At 54.3% G+C, this 18104-nt stretch overlaps 6 protein-coding genes across 6 annotated transcripts; 2 read left to right on the forward strand and 4 right to left on the reverse strand.

Annotated features, from left to right (window-relative positions):
* Window positions 1-27: 27 nt before the first annotated feature.
* BDZ83DRAFT_79054 (family 7 glycosyl hydrolase) lies at window positions 28-2344 on the reverse strand. The gene is made up of 4 exons (XM_060515714.1): window positions 1498-2344; window positions 1256-1443; window positions 1107-1197; window positions 28-1036 (listed from the first exon to the last, which is right to left on the reverse strand). Exons 1-4 carry the CDS (start codon window positions 1925-1927, stop codon window positions 159-161), a joined length of 1587 nt encoding a protein of 528 aa, XP_060359796.1. The 5' UTR covers window positions 1928-2344; the 3' UTR covers window positions 28-158.
* A 1869-nt stretch (window positions 2345-4213) lies between these two features.
* BDZ83DRAFT_656240 (uncharacterized protein) lies at window positions 4214-4894 on the reverse strand (the record flags this gene model as incomplete). The annotated part of the gene is made up of 3 exons (XM_060510860.1): window positions 4214-4479; window positions 4521-4709; window positions 4831-4894. The coding sequence occupies 3 exons, from the start codon at window positions 4892-4894 to the stop codon at window positions 4214-4216; spliced, it is 519 nt and encodes a 172-aa protein (XP_060359797.1).
* Window positions 4895-6725: 1831 nt separating this feature from the next.
* On the reverse strand, window positions 6726-8520 carry BDZ83DRAFT_589184 (snf5/smarcb1/ini1; the record flags this gene model as incomplete). Its single annotated transcript, XM_060506209.1, has 2 exons — window positions 6726-6821; window positions 6874-8520. 2 exons carry the CDS (start codon window positions 8518-8520, stop codon window positions 6726-6728), a joined length of 1743 nt encoding a protein of 580 aa, XP_060359798.1.
* Window positions 8521-9715: 1195 nt separating this feature from the next.
* Window positions 9716-12073, forward strand: BDZ83DRAFT_589214 (uncharacterized protein; the record flags this gene model as incomplete). The annotated part of the gene is made up of 2 exons (XM_060506212.1): window positions 9716-10706; window positions 10788-12073. The coding sequence occupies 2 exons, from the start codon at window positions 9716-9718 to the stop codon at window positions 12071-12073; spliced, it is 2277 nt and encodes a 758-aa protein (XP_060359799.1).
* A 1692-nt stretch (window positions 12074-13765) lies between these two features.
* Window positions 13766-14790, forward strand: BDZ83DRAFT_763442 (SCP-like extracellular protein). Its single transcript, XM_060515218.1, has 3 exons — window positions 13766-14198; window positions 14248-14365; window positions 14433-14790. Exons 1-3 carry the CDS (start codon window positions 13790-13792, stop codon window positions 14773-14775), a joined length of 870 nt encoding a protein of 289 aa, XP_060359800.1. The 5' UTR covers window positions 13766-13789; the 3' UTR covers window positions 14776-14790.
* Window positions 14791-14979: 189 nt separating this feature from the next.
* BDZ83DRAFT_709439 (uncharacterized protein) lies at window positions 14980-17767 on the reverse strand. Its single transcript, XM_060511571.1, has 5 exons — window positions 17353-17767; window positions 17227-17291; window positions 17010-17170; window positions 16087-16940; window positions 14980-16027 (listed from the first exon to the last, which is right to left on the reverse strand). Exons 1-5 carry the CDS (start codon window positions 17626-17628, stop codon window positions 15389-15391), a joined length of 1995 nt encoding a protein of 664 aa, XP_060359801.1. The 5' UTR covers window positions 17629-17767; the 3' UTR covers window positions 14980-15388.
* Window positions 17768-18104: the final 337 nt, after the last annotated feature.

Below are 18104 nucleotides of genomic sequence, written 5' to 3' on the forward strand. Positions count from 1 at the left end.
CAATGCGAAATAGAGGGGAAGCTTTCGTCGAGTTCCGCATCCTCCTTTTAATCCCTTCCACATATGCTTCCCTTTATATCCCCTTTGTATCCAAATCTTTCAACTCGTCACTGTCAACAGGCTAGCGGCAAAGAGCGCCAACCATCTTCGACATCCATCTAGAGACATTGGCTGTACCACTGGTTGACGACGGTGCAAGTGCTGCCAGAAACGCAAGCAGTAGCACCAGTCCATCCCTGGCCGCCACACTGTCCGTACTTTGCAACGGTGCCGGTAGCAGGCGCGGTAGACGACGTGCGGACTGAAGTCGTGATGGTGCTGGGGCGGGCAGAGGTGGTAGTCGTACCGGTCCCAGGGGGGACGACGACGGAGCCCGAGGCGAAGGTGGAGTTGATGGGGCCGAACTTGATGTTGGAGAACTTGACGTTGGAGTTGGGAACACTGGCCTCGATGTCGGCGGGAACACCAGAGGTAGTCGGGCACGAGCCGCGCTCGGCGCCGGGCTTGCCTGCGCCGTCGACGGGGTAGGTCGAGTCCAACCAGAGCATGTTAGCGTAGTGGTCGTCCCAGAGGGACAAGACGAGGACCATGGGCGCGGCGACGGCCTCGGACATCTTGGCGAAGCCACCCTTTGCCTTGAAGACGTCGGTGTCGCCGAACGCGAGCTTCTGCTTGGTGCAGAAGTCGGTGGTGAGGGAGTTACCCGGGTTCGAGGCGATGGTGGACTCGGAGTTGGGAACGACCTTGCCGTTTTGGACGTAGAAGCGCTTGATCTCGGAGAGGACGCCGTCGGAGCCCTTGATGAACTGGGTGACGATGGAGAGCTTCTGGGTGGTGTCGAGGGTGAAGCCCGAGCCGGGGCCGTAGAAGAGCTTGTTGCCCTGGCGGTAGGAGTTGAAGTCGCATCCGTCGGGGTCGCAGTCGCCGGCGTAGCGGTCGGTGGAGTAGGTTCCGCCGCAGGCGTTGCCTGTGCAGGAGTGGTAGGCGCTGTTTTGGCAGGGGTGAGGGGTGTAGGCCGTGGAGATCTTGTTGGCCTCTGTTGTTTTGGTTGTTAGTCTGGTGGTTCATGTTGATGTGTTGGAGTGGAATAGGGGGTTGAGGCTTACCCCAGATATCCATCTCAGCGCAGCAAGCACCGAGGTTACCGACACCACCGTTGGCATCGTTGCTGGAGGGGTTCCAGCCGTCGACGTTGGCCTAATTTTATATGTGAGCTTTGAATATACGAGTTTGAAAACTAGGAGTTGTCACTTACAACACCGTTGATGAACTTGACATCGCGGGGGCACTGCGAGTCGCAGTATCCGGTACCGTACTTGGCACCAGCCTTGTTGGTAGAGAACTTGGACAGACCACCGTCGAGGTCCATGGAGACGAAGTACAGAGCTCCGTTCAAGCCGCAGCCAATGTTGGAGACATCGACGTCAAAGGTGAACTCGTTGCCTGGTCAAAGTCAGTCTTCGAACATCGACATCAAGACCAAAGGGGTTAGGCCACCTAAGAGCGTGAAGGCTTGGTATTTGCTCTCATTTTCCATGAGGTAAACACGGCTACCAATGTTCTTTCCATAGGCGTGAGTAGTCACGAACTTGAGGTTCAGCTCGTTGCCGCTGGCGGTGATGCCGTAGGTGCCCGGGTAGTCCGCGCCATCAACACAGCACTTTGTCGCACAGGCGGCGCCCTGTCCGCTAGCGCAGAGGGTGCTGTTCCACGTATTGCCCGTGTAGCAGTTTGTCGAGCCCTCGACGGTGTGCGCCCATCGCCAGTTGGAGTCGAGGACGACGGAGCCGGCGACGTTGGTGCAGGTGCCTCCGGCGGCGCACTTCTGCCAGGTGAGGGACGGGTGGGTCTCGGCTTGGGAGGTGCAGACTTGCTGAGCGCGGGCGGCCGCCGCGAGGGCGAGGAGGGCGGCGAATTTGGTCTGCATTTTGAATGCTTGGACTGTGGTGGTGTTGAGGGAGGGATGGGTGTTTGGGGATGAGGATGAGAGGGATGGGGAATGGGATTTTCTGGATGAGGAGTTTCGATGGACTTATATAGGGATATCTGATCAGTCTTTGATGATACTTTGCCATCGGATTCTTGAGTCTTTCGCCTCTTCTACAGCCGCGTTCCACTCTTCAAGCTTGGTTCGATGTGACATCCAACCCCATGATCGACTAGCCTAGCGACGAGGAAGCGAGGATCCGAAGGAGCTCACGGCATCCGGGCCGCAAGCGATCTGGAGTCCAAGGTACCAGCTGGACTTGGACTGACCATGATCTAGGGGTACACCTAAACACATTGACTAAGTCCTGGCAGTCCAGGTGGTATGGAGCATGGGAGGGGGAGGGGGTAGCGGGTGTAAGTGCCAGGAACCACGGCTCCCACGATGCGTCGTCGTCAACCCAAAGTTTGTGCTTTGTTTGCCCGAATAGGCAATTGGAGAAACTGCACCGCTTTTGCTTCGATTTTGGGGTAAGCCGCAAGGTACAGACACAACCTAGCCGAGTGGGTGACCAGAGAGTATGCCGGCCAACACATGAGCAACACCCTTTTTTTAATCACATCTACCTTCATTATTCTTTCCCTCCTAAGTTTATGAGAACATATTACCAAAGGAATAGGCAGAGAGCACAGGGTTGAAGAAATAGGAGTAATAATAGTAGTTCTCAGAGTAGTAAGAATAGAGACTAAGAATGTATGAGCGGTACTCACCTGCTTGCTAGCACAACATATGTTAAGCCCTTACGCGTAGGCTCGCAGGTTCTCGCCCTCAGTCCCGAGCCACAGAGAGAAATGACACGATGTCACATCCGGCCATGCGGCTGGTCACACACACTCACACATCCCATTCCCACTACGGAGAACCGGGTCGCACAGAAAAGGCGTGCCATGTGTGCGTGTGAGAGAGCGATGAGGTGAGTTGAGGTGGTGGTAAGTTTCTCGTTCCTAATGCGGACTTGTCCCCGCGGCTTTCCTCATTGGAGCACTTTTCTTACCCCTGCGCCTAGCACGGAGGCCATGCGCCGAGTACTACGCGCCTCGAATCGTCACAAAAGAAAATACCAGGATTTTTTTGGTCAGAGTGGGAGGCCGATATCGTGAGATGGCATAACCCGAATCATCTCGCATGGGGAAGAAGGAAATGAATTTGCATCCCTCGTGATCGTGCTGGCATCCCGAAGATCCCGCCAGACTTGGTACATTCATTGTTAGTCTGCCTTCACTTGAGTGACCCTGAGTGAAGTCTCACTCTCACTCTCACTCTCACTCGCACTCTCACTCACACATATTCTTCACACCACCAGGAGGGACGCGACTTCGAACTCCTTCTGGTGATTCGACTGATAAGAAAATTAGAGATACGCGAAGAGTTGTTTTAGGCATCTCGGTCCCCGCAATTTGCAGGGATCGCCCACCTCCAGGCTCCCGGACTTTTACGTTTGCACATCATGAGCGGGAAGAGAGAACCTTCTCCCCGCAAAACGCTATTAGCCATCCGGCACTGACTGCCACGCGCCCGCTCTGTTCCTTGCTTGTGCGGAGAGAGAGAGAACGCCACATTTTTTCATTCTTTGGGACGCCAGCCAGGGTTGAATCTCCGTGGTCTTCAGGCATGTCGTTGACGAGAGTTTCGTCGTTGAATCTTGACGTCGTCAAACTCGTTTGACAAGCGAAGCGGCTCTGTCCTGCCAATATGCTGGCCCCAGCCTGACTCTCTAAGCTTTACGTACTTGATTAATTGATCAACGCTTTTCAATCAATGCCAATTAATGCCTACCAGACCGATGGGTTCAGAAACAGATTGGGGCGAGATTCAATGGAGCCCTGATTCAATTTGGAGGCGGGAGGTGCTGTCCCATATTGCATGCATTAAGAGCAGGGCCTGCCACCACACCACTTGTGACTGGTCACGTTGCCTCTCTGCAGGTGTGTGTCTGGACCTTGAGTATGTGTGTATGTGGCTGGAGAGACTGCGGTACTTCGGTATTGCGGTACGGATATTGTAGAACATCCTTATTGGGGTTCATCACGGTGCGATGTCACTCAACGACAACCCGGTTCCGACGTTGGGTAAGAAAGAAACCTCGCGAAGCCAAGATTCTACCGCCTAGACACGCAACAGCCCCACGTCGCAACTTGCCAAGAGGGCTTTTGAATTTACCCGTGATGACCAGAGAACTAAACTTTCTGGGCGAACGAGAGGTTGAAAAGCTTGAGAAGCTTGAGCTCAGCCTCCAAATGTAGCAATCCGTGGCAAAGGTCCAGAGCGTGAACCGGATTCGGTGGTGATCAGCGTTGGTAGCCGCGACAAATTCAACGACGTCCTTCGAATGACTGTCTCACTCTGATCGTCTGGGACCTCGCCGATAATGGCTACACAAGCGAGGAGGCTTTCGTAGGCGAAGGACATCCGCCCCTGGAGCATGGGTTTCCGAAAGGCCTCAATCGAAGATAGATCTGAGGGATCCTCGCTGCGTCGTAGTGTGATGGCTGCTAGAAGTCAGGTACTGATGAGCTCTTTTCCCCTTGCGTACATCCGAATCGAGACCATTCCGTGCTTAGGTAGTCGTGCTGTCTTATGGAACACCAACTTGCAGGTACCGGGACACGAACGGCTTCGAAGCCGAAGTAACGAGCCTCGTGGGGCCCCATTAGCTCTATTCCTGGAAGTCTCACGACAGCTTGACGAGAAGCCCCTCCGGCTGCTGAGCCGACTAGCTGGGCTGATCGGCAACAAAGGGAACGAAAGCCGTGAGCGCTTGTAAGAGGTGCCTTATCGTAGGCACACACATGCTGCATACCCAATCTATTGTGAGGTTACATGCATAGGTTGAAATGAATTACCCTCCTCGATCTCGGACTCGTCTTCCTGGGCTTTCATACGGTCGTCCTGAGAGCTCAGGAACATGAAACCCTTCCCCTTCGCACCCGTCATCGTCGGCACCAGCCGGACCGCCGCAATATGGGACAGCATCGAAATGAAGCCGGAAATGAGCGGGATGCTACAGAGACCCTTCCCTCCTCGCGTAACTGATGGGTGGGTAGCAGATATGGCTGGCAATGTCGTAGTTCGCCTCCTTTGGAGTTAACGATGACGGGATGAACGTCGTCAACATCCGATGAACGCAAACGCGTCTGATATGATGACGGCGAGAGGAGGGCAGGTAGATCCGCTTATCGCCAACGAGTCAAGATCGTGTCCAAACATATCCAACGGAAGCTAGAACCACCGCGAATATCGGGCGGTGCCAGCATAATAACGCGCAAGGCTGGCTCTCCTTGCCATCTTTCAGTGATGGCAGCCGGGCGCGAGCTTGGTATCGAGCGCCTTCGGGCGCAGCTCAGGCTTCGCTGATCGTAGCTCAATGGGTCGATAAAGCAGAAAGCTCAAGTCAGCTCCCGTCGGCTGGCCAGCCGTCCTTCTCAAAGAGTCCTCTCTCTCCAAGATGCCTGCGGCCATCCCATGGTGGAGATGCCAGAGTCACTTGACCATGCGCAGATTCCTCTGTTTCGGCATAGGCGCAGAAGCGAGCAGCCACTTTCCCCCCACTACCACCACCACTACACGCTCGTCCCAGATCTGTGATACGCGCAGATTTGAAAGTGACGGGCAGGGCGAGGCGATACTGCCTCACAGGCCAGCCTGAAAGTCAGGTACCGCCCGGAGAAATCCCAGTGACTCGTCTCCAAGTCGGCAAACCAGGGGCGAGGGGAGGGCTGTTTAGCCAGTCGGTTTCTCCACGTAGTACCTAAGTTGGAGAGTAGAGGGAGGACACACGGTAAGGACCAGACGGGAATAGAAGAGGAGCAAGAGCCTAACTCTAACTCTACCTTACCTACCTTACCCCATCAAAAGGGTTTACCCGGCGACATGACATGCCAACAAGGGGAAAGCGTCAAGTTTTTCGTGGGAAAATTCGCGGAGGCTGACGGTCGACGAGCTCCGTGGTTTTTCTCGTCCCGATTCGGCATCTCTGGCCTTCCCCTTTGCCACGACGTCGCACTCGCTGGCCGTTGGGCAGGGGAACATGTGGCCTGGCGCTGGCCGCGGGTATTCGCCGTAGTGTACTTTCTTGAGAATTTCGGAAATGAGTTCGGAATGATGGGCGGTTGTCGGGAAGGTGAGTGACCTTCACGTGTTTCTTCTGAGATGAAGAATGAAATCTAGAGGGGAGTTTGAGGGATGAGAAGACCCAGGTGATTGAAGTGAATGAGGGGACTGTGTTAGTTGTCTCTCATACAGTAAAATACACACAGTACCTTTAATTCATTCTCGAGTTGCCCCTCTACTCACGATGTCATCTCACCGTCGGTTATTGCCGTCCTAGTCACAACAGCTAAAATACCAGCCCCATGGATGTTTGTCTATGTGTATATTGGATCTCTACACATAGTCTACAGTACTTCCCCGTACGACAAAGGGACACCTCGACCGTAATTAGCCCGAAAACAACTGGAATATCGCGCAACCCTGCTCGCAGCGGACTCCTTTGACTGCCCTGCCCAGTAGGCCAGGGCCAGATTATCCCCAGTAAAACGCCTGCCTGCCAGAACCGCCGCCTGCGCATCATGTACACAAAGAACTGGTCCACAGCGCACAGTTCTCCTTCTGGATCATCCGATGCGTCCTTCACACCGGATCATGTCTCTTTATCTCTTTCTCGTTCTCGCCCTGCTTTCTAGCTGGTACCGACGTCCTCGTCCATGAAGTGACAAGTGAAAGGCACCATCTTTCTCTCTTATGCCGTTCGGATGACCGTAAGATGCATATTCTTGGTTTGACGAGGCAACTTGCCGTCCCGCTCGTACAGCAATCCACAGTTTTGGCAAAGCGACTGTTTTCCTGTTAGCCCACGCATCTTCTTCACTGCCGAATTGGGAACTCACCCGTGGTCCTGCAGGTCCAGGTCTCACCGCCCACACACTCGAGCCCCAGAGACAGCAGTGCCAGCATCTCCAAGATAAGCGCTCTGTGTCCGTCAAGCCGCTTCCTGCACCATATCCGGATCCCACGTCTGGCGTTCCGCGTCCGCCAGGGGTTCCAGATCGGCCTATCGGGCTCAGACTGCGGAAGCGACGCTTCTTCTTGGACCGCTCGCCTCTGCCCATACGTTCTTCTTCCGGAGCTTCCACCACATTGCCAAATCCAGAGAATGGCACGCCACCCACCAAGCCAGTAGTGGAGCTGAAGCGAGCAGTCTCGCGGCGAAGTCTACGAATTTGCCGCTCTCTGTCGCCTTCTCGCTTCTCCATCTCTTCCTTGCTGAGGATCTCGACCTTGGGCTCCCAGGGATCGGCCAGGTTCTCCGGATCGTAGCGCCATCCGGCGTCAGCTCCAGCCGTGGCATCGTTGGGGAACTCTCGTACTCCGTTCCAGCCCATCACCAACCCACCCGCTTCACAGGCCTCTTTCTTGAGGCGCAATACTGCTTCGTAGATGGAATGTGTGACGGCAGGAACCCACTCACCCGTCAATCCAAGGTCTTGGCATGTTTGGCTGGCAAAGGCCTCCGGCATGCCCGGGGGGTGCAGCAGAGACCACTCAAACTTGTCTGTGTACAATGCTGACTGGAGGTTGATGTTGAGGGTGACGATACACCGGTAAGCGTCGTCGTGGTCGTACTCATCCGAGTCAACCGGGATAGGGCTTGCGTGGGCTGTGACGTCTGGTGCTGATGTCGCGTCCTTGACTCGGGATGGCGTTCCAATGCCGCCGTTTAGCATCGGAGTGTCGGAGCGGCTGATCACTGCGGCAGGCGTGGGCATCTCGTCCTGGTTGATCATCGAGTTCGGCTTGGTCGCGTCGTTGGTTCCAGAGTTCTGCGACTGCGCGTGGAACAAGGGATGCAGGGCAACACCAGCATACTCCTCAAGCTGGGTCCGAATCTGCCTGGCAATATCAAGCATCAGGTTGTGACGGTTCGGCAAGTCGAGGTCTTGAACGTATGTTTGCGCGAATTGTTCAGTCGTGATGACCGTCTCGTGGAGGTTCCAGAGGAAGGTATCGCGGAGCCGGTAGGGCGGCGTCATTTCTTGCGCTCGGTATTGCGGGAGAGATGTGTCGACGGTGTGAGGCGCCGAAGGAAAGGCGACCTGGGGCAAGAAGGATGGAATATCGAGTTCGATTCGGATGGGAATCAAGGTCAAAGGCAGGTCTGCTTGCGCCGAGTTCTGCTGATCATTTCGCACCTGACGTCCCTTGCCAAACCAATCTCTCCAAATGCCCTGTACTTCGACTGGCTCGTCCGTGTCCTTTCCAGCCTTGTCCAGCAGATCCTGGCTGATTGCCGAATCGTCCTGCCTTCTCAGGCTGCGAAGCCCAGTGGGGCGACGGCGGCCGCTGTCCTCGTCATCGTCGATTTCATCGTAGCCGTCTTCTGCGTAGTTGATGATGGTTGTGCCACGCTTTGTCACTCGGGAGTTGGTCGTGGCCGGAGCGCTGGCGACGTTCGGGGTCAGGAGAGAGTTATTGTAGGCGCGGATTCGAGGCGCATAGGTAGACAGGAACGCCTGGGGCTTCGGTCGGGCGTCCATGGTGGGAGACTATGAGACCCAATGGGTCATGGCAGGTTGTCGCAAGACGATGGGCGGCGGAGAAGTGGCCGGGGACACTTCGAGGGAGAGACGGGACGAGACGAGACGAGACTGTGCGAATCGGAGCAATCGCCTAGCACGCGCAAACACGAATTGAGGTTTCGTGTAACTCTAGCGACTAATGTTGGGTGCGTGTGGAGCTGTATCGTTGGATGTCTCGTTGCGCGCCGATGGAAGTATCCGTGGTGTTGAGGCTGGAAGGGGAGCGCTGCACCGATTGTGAGATGTGGATCGCGTTGGAAATGCATTGGAGAGCAGCAGGGCGCGTCAGAAAAATCAGGTCGGCGTTTCCCGACCCAGGTCCAGCTCCAAAAGGGCTTAGCGCGAAAGGCCCCACACAGGCACCGACAGCTTCACCGAACCTACCGAGCTCTTACACCGAACTGACCGAGGTCAACGGTCACTCAAAGACAAGGAGTTGTATCATGGGCAGCTGTTCTCGGAAAGAAGCGCTTTCAGAATGTCTTTATTAGTCCTGAAACAAAGCGATTGTAAGTTATTCAATGGATCTTTATCTTTGTGCAATCATCACAAGGCGACACAACTCAATTGTGTTTAGGGGCTCAAGCAGGAAGCAATTAGAATGTTAGAAAGTCGTTCATTACATATTCAGGACAAATTCTCATCGATTACAATATTATTATGATAGATGTAAATACCCAAAAAAATTCTGGACAACAGCAAACAAATACAATAACAACACAACACCCCAAACTCGAGACTATCCCTAAACAACAAACTTACAAGAAGAAAATCAAGAAACTGAAGAATGGACAGGCCCCAGCAATCCAGTGGCGACCGACAGTTGAAGATCCGGGTTGTGCTTCAATTTCTCGTTCAACGCCCCGAAATGGAGGCATCGTCACTAGTAGTATGTCAGTCTCCAAACGCCAGCATCGTGGACCGTATAATCTATGAAGGTGTGATCGAAAAAGAACAGCAAGATCTAGTCTGCATCATCTCCAACTGTCTCCGCCAGATAGATCTACCTACCGCATTTGTGACCACATATGGTGCTGGAAACCATCAAGAGCCTGATCCAGGTGCTTGGAATATCTCGTTGGATGAGCAAGAGCTCAACATACTTGGGTCCCCCAGATGGCACCTCGCCAGTATTCGTTCTCCGCTAATGCCCATGACTCCACATACTTCGGCAATAATCATTTCAATATGCTCCGCTCTCAAACCCTCGAAGAATCTCACCATCGCCTTAAACGAGGTTCCGCGCCTCAGCGTTGAAGTTAAGCCCACGGAGGGAGACTTCACCCTCCCAGAAGTCCGTCGTATCCTCAACTTTCTATGGTTCGCCTCACCTCGCCTGAACGAGCTACATGCGCCATACTGTGGCCCAGGCTCACTGGTTGCTCCTGGTCTCGAGTTTGCGCGTATGTTCAGCACCGATATACACGCCTTCCTTTCTGATGCCGAATGGCGCGGTGAGCCCACCGAAGCCTTCTTCACCCGTGGACTACCCACTGCTAACAAGGTCAAAATGCTCGAACCACCATCTATCCGCGGATTGGACATTGAAAACGAAGCAATTATCCGTGTCAATACCACCGAAAGCTTTAATGACATAATGAATGGCACCGAGATCCACGTCAGGGATTGGGAAGGTCGACCAGGCATCTTCCCCGGCGCCTACGACTTTTCTAGGCTCCTCGACAGAGATCCTACGAAGAGAACCATAGGCTTCTCGCAGCACGCTGGCACATTAGACTCCGCCGCCATCGAGAACTGGATCAAGGTTTGTCACGGTATCGTCAACATTTGCTTGAACGAGACTGAGGATCGAGTAGAAGGTGTGCTTGGGAAGCTGAAGTTACCCAGATCTGCGGTTGGCTTCTCTGGTTCCTACACAGCAACTCAGTTTCTTGAAGATATTAATCTCCATGAACAAGCAGCTTACTACGAACCTCTGGGCCGGACCCCGTTCGTTCCGGAACTCGACACCCACCGCCTTCGCAGACCCGCCATCAATTTCGAAGAAGAAGAAGACTTGTCCCCGTACACCTTTGGCATTGAGCTCGAGTTCCTCGTTCCTTTCACCAACACCAAGTATACTGGCAAAGGCATCAAAGACCAGCGCTGGGTCTACGACCATTTCACTCCATATGTCATCCCAAGTCCGAGCAGGCCCACTACGCAGGATGAGCGCGACGAGCTGGCTGATCTGATGGATAAATACCTCGGCACTCAACCCAAAGACGAGCGCGGCCAGGCTCACGATGAATCGGCGAAACATCTAGAAACCATACTCTGCGACGCCGGCCACTTTAGCGCCACGTTCGACACCATCTTTGATCTTCAGGACAAGTTCGAGGGCAAGGTTTGTATCGACGGAATTCAATCCGTCGCAGACGCCATGGGCTGTCACCTTCACTTCTTCGAAGATATCCTCGCAGAGTTCCAGTGCTGGTACATCGAGAGAGACCCAAGCCTTTCGGACTGGGCTTCCGGTGAAAAGGGGTACGCCGGACACATCGGCATAGAGATGTCCAGTCCCATCTTACGTGACTCGCCCAAAGATTTTGGTAAGATAGTCGACGTGTTGAGGATCCTCCGCGGCGGGCTGAGACCGATGCTGGACATCAGCTGTGGCCTTCACGTTCACGTGGGTAGCGTTCGCGGCTTTTCACTGCACAGCTTGAAGCGTATAGCAACGTTGATCATGATTGTTGACCCGATTCTCTATACCCTTGTTCATCCGTCGAGGCAGTGGAGTCCCATGACGGAGCCTCTCCACCTAGAAGCGACTGTCGCAAAGGCGGAGGACTTGCCAGACTACACCGCAGCGTTTGAATTCGAGGATGCATATGACAAATCGGAAAGCAACCCCCTCCAGGTAGTTATGTCCAAGGTGCTCTTGGATTTGGAGGCCAACGTCCCCATGAATGACTTGCCCCGGAAGCTGCGGGGTCAGCTGGCCAAGCTCTGGGCTACGGATAGCCTCGCCAGCTTTCTGGGCCAGCTCGCTCCGTTTCGTGGGTGCAAGGGCGGTACCGCTTTCGGCGCGCTCAAGTGGGATTTTACGAAGCCGAGCAATGGCCCACGTGTAAAGGGAACCATCGAGTTCAGAATGCTTGAGGGTACGCTCGATCCGGTGCTGATTACGCACTGGACCAAGCTGCTTCTCAGGATTGTGGAAAAGGGAGACGCCGCGACAACGAAGGAGTACTTTGCTATGCTTTCTACCCTCGCCGAGGAGCGAGAAAATGCCGACGAAAAGCTTGCTGCGTTGTTGGGTGCCCTTGGCCTTGAGAGGCACCTGTCGTTCTGGAGCAAGGTCATGCAGAAGAATCAAGCTATGGACGTCGACCTGGAGGAAAACGATTATGGAAGGAAGATCATGCCCGAAGATTGGGAGCTGCCCATATATCGAGAGGCGGAAGGTAATAGGCAGGAGTTCGAACGCGGTTGGTATGAGCGAAACGTTGTCAGACTCCCAGAGCTTGACGAGGATATTTGGGACAGGATCATAGGTATTCTTTGAATTGATAGGAAGTTGAGGGTAGATGGCACCTATTAGTAAAAGGAGTGTTCACTCGCTGGTTGATAGACATATTGAAGAGTACCTGAAGACGGACGTACCCAAATGCCACGGCCTCGTGATGCCTGGTCTCTCCAGAGAGCTGGACCCCGCCTAGAGTGCCACAAGCAAACAGTTTAAATAGACTGCCATACCACAGAGTTCGCTGCTATCTATATGAATGAGAAGAAACACACTGTTCCAAGTACTCTCATATGAAAAGAGTTGATGGTAGCTCAACATGGCCACCAAACTCCTTGAACCATCCCATTGAACCATCTAACCGCCCCCCCCCCCCCATTAGTATTACTCCTTCCTTCCAACCGTTGGAATCACACTGTACCTTCCGCAACCGTTCCTTCTCGCTCAGGATGAGGCGGTTTCCTCTAGGCAACAAAGGGAGGGCCGTGCGGTTGTGGATTATACTGTGAGCCTGGCCCACACAGCCTGAGGAAGAAGGAGCGTACAGGTAGGATGAAGAGGCTACATCAACAATACGTGCGAAATAGTTGTGATTCGACTTTGCAATCGCGAGTTATGATCATTGAACGTCGCTTGTGAAATGCTCCACAAGAGCCAAAAAGAGTCGGCGGTTGGGTGGTGTTGTGTTTGTAGGGAGCGCCGGGAATGTAAGCCACCGCGCCTAAGGCAGGGGCTCATCACCACAATTCATGACAGCTCTCACAAAATGGTATTCTGAAATTTCCTGGGACTATTGTATGATTGATATGTTTCACAGGCATGAAAAATTGCTCGTTGGTGCGGGGTGTCTTTGTTGCTGACCATGTCTGGGGGTCACCTTGAGTGCATACGCGGTGCAACCATGCTCCTGCCCGCAAAGCTTGGCCTCACTGAGTTTCCACTCTTCCCAGATAGATTCCAATTGATTCGAATCACGTGCTTTTACTTCCATTATATTCAGGAGTTGTCAAGGGGGGAAGGGACATTCTTGCAGCGTAGGTAGAGCAGTCGAGAGATCATGGCTCTCCTCCCCTCTGGTCTGCTCTCCCATTTTCAGCTGTCGTGCTTTGGGGAAGATTCCGAAATGGCTTGTCATATTGCTTCATATAGATTACCTTATGGTCAGGTCAGCTCTACATCATTGGTCTCTGCATGTTGTGTCGCCCACCCAGTCCTTCATGTGTGCCCTATGGAAGGTGTGCTAGATTCCCCTGAAAGACTCTGGCTTCTGCGTTCAAGTCATCCGGTATCACCACCATCGTGAGAATCTCGGAATTTCTACCTGTCACCGTTACCTGTCGCCATAAGTATCTCTCTGGACGGGAAGGATAACCCGGTTGGAAGTATGGCAGCAATTCTAACAGCAACTTGATTCCTTCCGAATCTCTTGCCGCTGGAACGCCTTGGAAACCTCTTCCAGATGGAAAACTTACTCAACAGAAGGTATATGACTTTGGGCTCCTTCCTCTGCCTCTTGAGCTCTCCCTCCTAGGCCCTTATATAAACCCGCCATCTCTCCCATCCACCACCCTCCCTTCTTCTTCCTCCCACACACCTCAATCTCTCTTCTTCGTTGATACCCAACTTCAAAGACCGCGTCTTTCTTTTCCACTTCAACCTTTCCATCCAACACTGTCTCTTTCAGGCTTCTCATTCACTTCAATTCACACACACACCTCACTTTCCATCTTCCTACGCAGACTACCCACAACAGTCAACATGATCAGCATCAAGACTGTCGTTACTGGCATTGCAGTCGGCCTCACTGCTGTCGGCATGGTCCATGCTTCTCCCACCATTACCAGTGGTGACGAGAACCGCGCGCTCTCCATGATCAACACTGCTCGTTCTGAGGCAGATACCCCTCCCATCCTTTGGGACAACAAACTTAAGGAGGACGCCGACACCTGGGCCCTTCTGCTCGCCAGACAGGGCTACATTGGCCGCGCTCCTGCTCATCAGCGTGATGGTGCTGGTGAGGTCGTCGCCTACTTCAGTTCTCTATCTGAGGACAGCGTGCAGGTCACCAACCCTCTGGTATCGGCTGTCAAGCTCTGGCTTAGCTTCAAAGACATGAACAATTTCCAGACCACCGTCGAGGACTACTACGAGACCCTCAGCACCACTGGTACGTCTTCGCCTCGTCTACTGACTTTCTTGTCTGACCTTTCCTGCAGAGCAGCTGCTCTCTGACAAGGCTACTCACATCGGTTGCTCTACCCGCCTGGGCAAGAAGGGCCGCGCTGTCAACCCCCTCACTTCTTTCACGGTCTGCCGTGTCTACAAGGATGTCGAGTAAGTTGACCCTCCTTTCTTCTTCTTCCACCATCCTCTCGCAGATGCTAACACTGGCTTGTTCCAGGCCCCCCGCTGTCATGGCTCGCCAGGATCTCAGCCCCGGCCCCTTCCAAGGCGACATCACCTTCTTCAACCCTGGTCTTGGCGCCTGTGGCTGGACCGACAACGACGACTCCATGATTGTTGCCATCTCTCACATCAAGATGGGCTCCCAGTCCAACGGCAACCCGCTCTGTGGCAATACCGTCCGCATTCAAGCCGAGGGCAAGTCTGTCGACGTCAAGGTGACTGACAAGTGCATGGGATGTGCCGTCAACGACATCGACGTCAGCCCTGTCGTCTTCAAGGCCCTCCTGGGTGACCTTGGCCGCGGCCGCGTCAGTGGTGTGACTTGGACTCTTGTCTAGGTCTACCTTTCTGTTCAACAACATTTCTCACGGTCCAACATGGACTGGGATTTCGGAAGGCACATTGACTTTCATCAGGACTGCATATTCTGGGGGAGATGAGAACGTGGCATGGTTATACCGTCAGGGGATGAGTACCTTAGTCTAGACATCTCCGCAATGCAGCAAAGAATCATTCGCACTTATTTGTTCCTGGTGATGTTTCTCTGTATTTCGTTCCCGTATGGCCACCGTGGCTGATTGGCGTCTTGTTATGAGGCTGCCATTCAGCTATCTAGCTACCATCTTGCCTTATTTTGCGGATGAACATTGAGACTTGTGACAGGTTCCTTGAGCAATAGCTGCCCGGCCTCGCTGGATGCCCGACAGACAACCCAAATATTGGAATTGTCATCATCAACTCCTTTGTTGTCATGCATCGTGGGCATTCATTTCATCTATATCCCTTCTTTGGCCAGCGTATCTCCAGCCAAATCACCTACCATGACGCATATATACACTCTTCCGACTATCAATTACCAAGAAAACCGCCCAAGTAGATATGCAAAAAGCAAACAAGCCGCCCATCATCGAGGATCATAACTAGGCGTATACCATACTCAAATCACGCACACTACACGGCAACAGTATTCCGTTGCCGGATACTCTGCGACCTCAAAAATGAAATCTGACCTCTCCGCACAGTCATATCCCCACGCGGTGACCTCATATCGTCCTTATCCTGCGACATGCTCGGCGACAGCTCAAGCGTATTACTCCCATACAAATCGCTCGCCGACGGAGCGGGCCGCTCATCCCGCCTCACAGACAGGTAAAAGAAATCCCACCAGAAAGAATGCTCCAAATCCCTCGGCTTCCCATCAGCAGTCCAGTACCGCTCCTCGGACAACTCCCTCGACAGGTGCCGTCGGAAATACCGGTCCTGGTTCACCCACCACGCGCGCCAGGCGACGAGGATACCGATCGTCAGGGGGATGACGGTGGCCCAGTAGACCCAGAAGAGGTGGCTCAGCACGGGGATCGGGTCCTTTGGGTTCGTGGAGGTGCCGCCTCCGTTGTCGCTGCTGTCTGCGTCCTCGCCGGAAGCTTGCCAGTCGAACATGGACATGCCGAAGAGGGTGCCGAGGAACTCGCCGGGGAGGAAGACTGCTGTTATCACGGCGAGGGCCTTCATTGAGGAGGAGTCGCGGGAGGAGGCGACGGCCATGCGGGCGTTGAGGACGTTGTCTTCTTGGGCCATTTTACTGTAGATCTGGTGGTATGCATGTTAGCTTTGGGGAACACGGTGAGGATGTAATACATGATGCTCACAATATCGATCTGGGCGCGGCAACGGGCCTCGGACATGCGGCGATCCGTCTCGAGACCCATACACATCCGCTGCAAACCCTCAAGATACTGCCGTATCTCATGCCAATGGTTCCCGAGCGGATCAGCCAGCGGATCCGGCGCCTTGGGCAACGACCTCCTCCTCGTACTCGCAGACGACCTCGACGGCGGGCCCGTAGGCGGCTCGTCGGGCTGCACCTGCTGGTCCTGCTCATCTCTCTGATCGGCGTCCGTCTGTCGTACGTGGAAATCGTCCAGCCGGATCTTGAGTTCCCCCGTCGACATGCGCTCCGCGAGCTCGTCGCCGGCCTGCAGCATAAGCTTCACGACCCTCTCCATCCACCGCACGGTGTCGAGAAGCTTGATAGACTCTTTCAGTACGTCGTGCGCGCTCTTCATCAGGTTCGCCATGCTCATCGGCCCCGCAATCTGCGGCGTCTTTTCATTATGCGAGGCCGCGGCCGTGGACGAGGCGAAGGTAAGTCTACGCATGAGCTTGGAGCGCTTCTCGCGCTCCATTTCGAAAGCTTCGAAGCCGGCGATGGAGCTGACTTGCCACTCGAGGGATTTCACGTGGTTGATGTTCTCCATGACGGCCTCTTCGGTACGCATGAATTGGACTTGGAGGAGGACGACGGGGGTGATGAAGGGGTGGGCCCAGTGGGCGCGGCAGGCCTCGAGGCGCTGGTCGTATTCGTCTAGGTTCTCGAGGGAGTGCTGGCGCGGGTGGTAGGATTGGCGGACGAGGACGGAGGAGGAGCGGTTGCGGACGTCGTAGGTTAGGGACATGAAGTCGTAGGGGGTTCTGGGGTTTTTGGAGAAGGAGAGGATGAGGCCTGGCGGGTGTTAGTGAATGGTTGCCTTCGTGAGTGAAGTGAGATGGTGGGCGGGAGTATGGTACTCACTCAGCTTGGAGCGGTCCAGGGACCAGAAGCGGGATTCGTTTGTGACGCGGCGGGAGTATTGGAGGGTGGCGGGGTGTAGGTCCATTGCGTCGAGGTCTCTTGGGGTCATGGTGATGCCGTCTTCTCGGCGGTCAAAGGATTTGTTGCGGCGGAAGCAGATGCTGTTGCTGTTAGTCTCTGTCTGAGATGAAATACTCAGTAAGGTGGGTGAACTCACACTCGTCGAACCCGTCCATCTAGAACCAGCTCTGGATGGCGCACTGGCTCTTGTGTGAATACTCCCTACTAGGACGTTAGCTTCTCGTACAATAGTCTCAATTGGATCATATAGGGGAATACTCACGTTATGGTCAACAGAGTACCCGTGACGAAAGGCCAGATTAAGCGTGTGGTGGCCAGGCACCTCCTCCTTGTGCTGCAGCTGGAAACTAATATCCTGATCGTCCTCCAGTCCCGTCTTGGCGCCCGAGGGTATGCCATTGTCCTTTTTAAACACGACATACTCGTCGTACTCGACCTTGGAGACGGCTTTGTCGTCGGAGACGAGGATGTCATCGCGCAAGGCGAGAGTGTCGAAGCGGAACAGGTCGGACGAGTCGAGGCCTTGGTAGCGAGCCATCAGGGCGTTTTGGGGATGGCGGTTAGTTGGGTGGTGTTTGACATGGCCAGGTCGTGATGCGTGAGTGACTTGTCGTCAATTGGTGAGTGAGGCTTATGCTGTAGGTGAATGAGGTGACAGTCGGTGAGAGTGAGAGTGAGAGTGAAAAGGGAAGTGAGTGAGATAATCATCCGCCTCACACCCCCCGGTCTTTCTCTCACTCATTGATGAGGAACATGTTTTTTTTCACTCTGTTTCCGCCGGCCAGGTTGCCTTGCCGATCTTGGCGGTTGGTCGCAGGCCGCAGGCGGGTGGTTGGTGATTTTGGTGGGCCTCAATCGCGGGGGGCGCTGTGCCGCTGATGTTGAGGCTTCAGGCCATGAGGTAAGGTAGGCAACGGGCTACAGCACCCGGAGCGATCCTTCAACAGCGGCCCCTCCCTAAAGTATGTGGTGCATTTGCCCCCCGTCCAGTGACATGCCTCGCTAAAGTTTGCC

The sequence above is a fragment of the Colletotrichum acutatum genome, assembly GCF_030867785.1.
Source record: "Colletotrichum acutatum strain CBS 112980 chromosome Unknown BDZ83scaffold_136, whole genome shotgun sequence".
In the NCBI taxonomy this organism is placed as follows: Eukaryota; Fungi; Ascomycota; class Sordariomycetes; order Glomerellales; family Glomerellaceae; genus Colletotrichum; species Colletotrichum acutatum.

Excerpts from the sequence above, each read along its gene's own strand:
- BDZ83DRAFT_79054 (XM_060515714.1), bottom strand. The coding sequence starts at position 1,927 with ATGCAGACCAAATTCGCCGCCCTCCTCGCCCTCGCGGCGGCCGCCCGC. Across the intron at positions 1,198-1,255 it reads TCAAGTTCATCAACGGTGTT|GCCAACGTCGACGGCTGGAA; the intron begins GTAAGTGACAAC and ends ATATAAAATTAG. Across the intron at positions 1,037-1,106 it reads CGCTGAGATGGATATCTGGG|AGGCCAACAAGATCTCCACG; the intron begins GTAAGCCTCAAC and ends CCAAAACAACAG.
- BDZ83DRAFT_763442 (XM_060515218.1), top strand. The coding sequence starts at position 13,790 with ATGATCAGCATCAAGACTGTCGTTACTGGCATTGCAGTCGGCCTCACT. Across the intron at positions 14,199-14,247 it reads CGAGACCCTCAGCACCACTG|AGCAGCTGCTCTCTGACAAG; the intron begins GTACGTCTTCGC and ends CCTTTCCTGCAG. Across the intron at positions 14,366-14,432 it reads CGTGTCTACAAGGATGTCGA|GCCCCCCGCTGTCATGGCTC; the intron begins GTAAGTTGACCC and ends GGCTTGTTCCAG.
- BDZ83DRAFT_709439 (XM_060511571.1), bottom strand. The coding sequence starts at position 17,628 with ATGGCTCGCTACCAAGGCCTCGACTCGTCCGACCTGTTCCGCTTCGAC. Across the intron at positions 16,941-17,009 it reads CCTGGACCGCTCCAAGCTGA|GCCTCATCCTCTCCTTCTCC; the intron begins GTGAGTACCATA and ends AACACCCGCCAG. Across the intron at positions 16,028-16,086 it reads GCCGCGCCCAGATCGATATT|ATCTACAGTAAAATGGCCCA; the intron begins GTGAGCATCATG and ends GCATACCACCAG.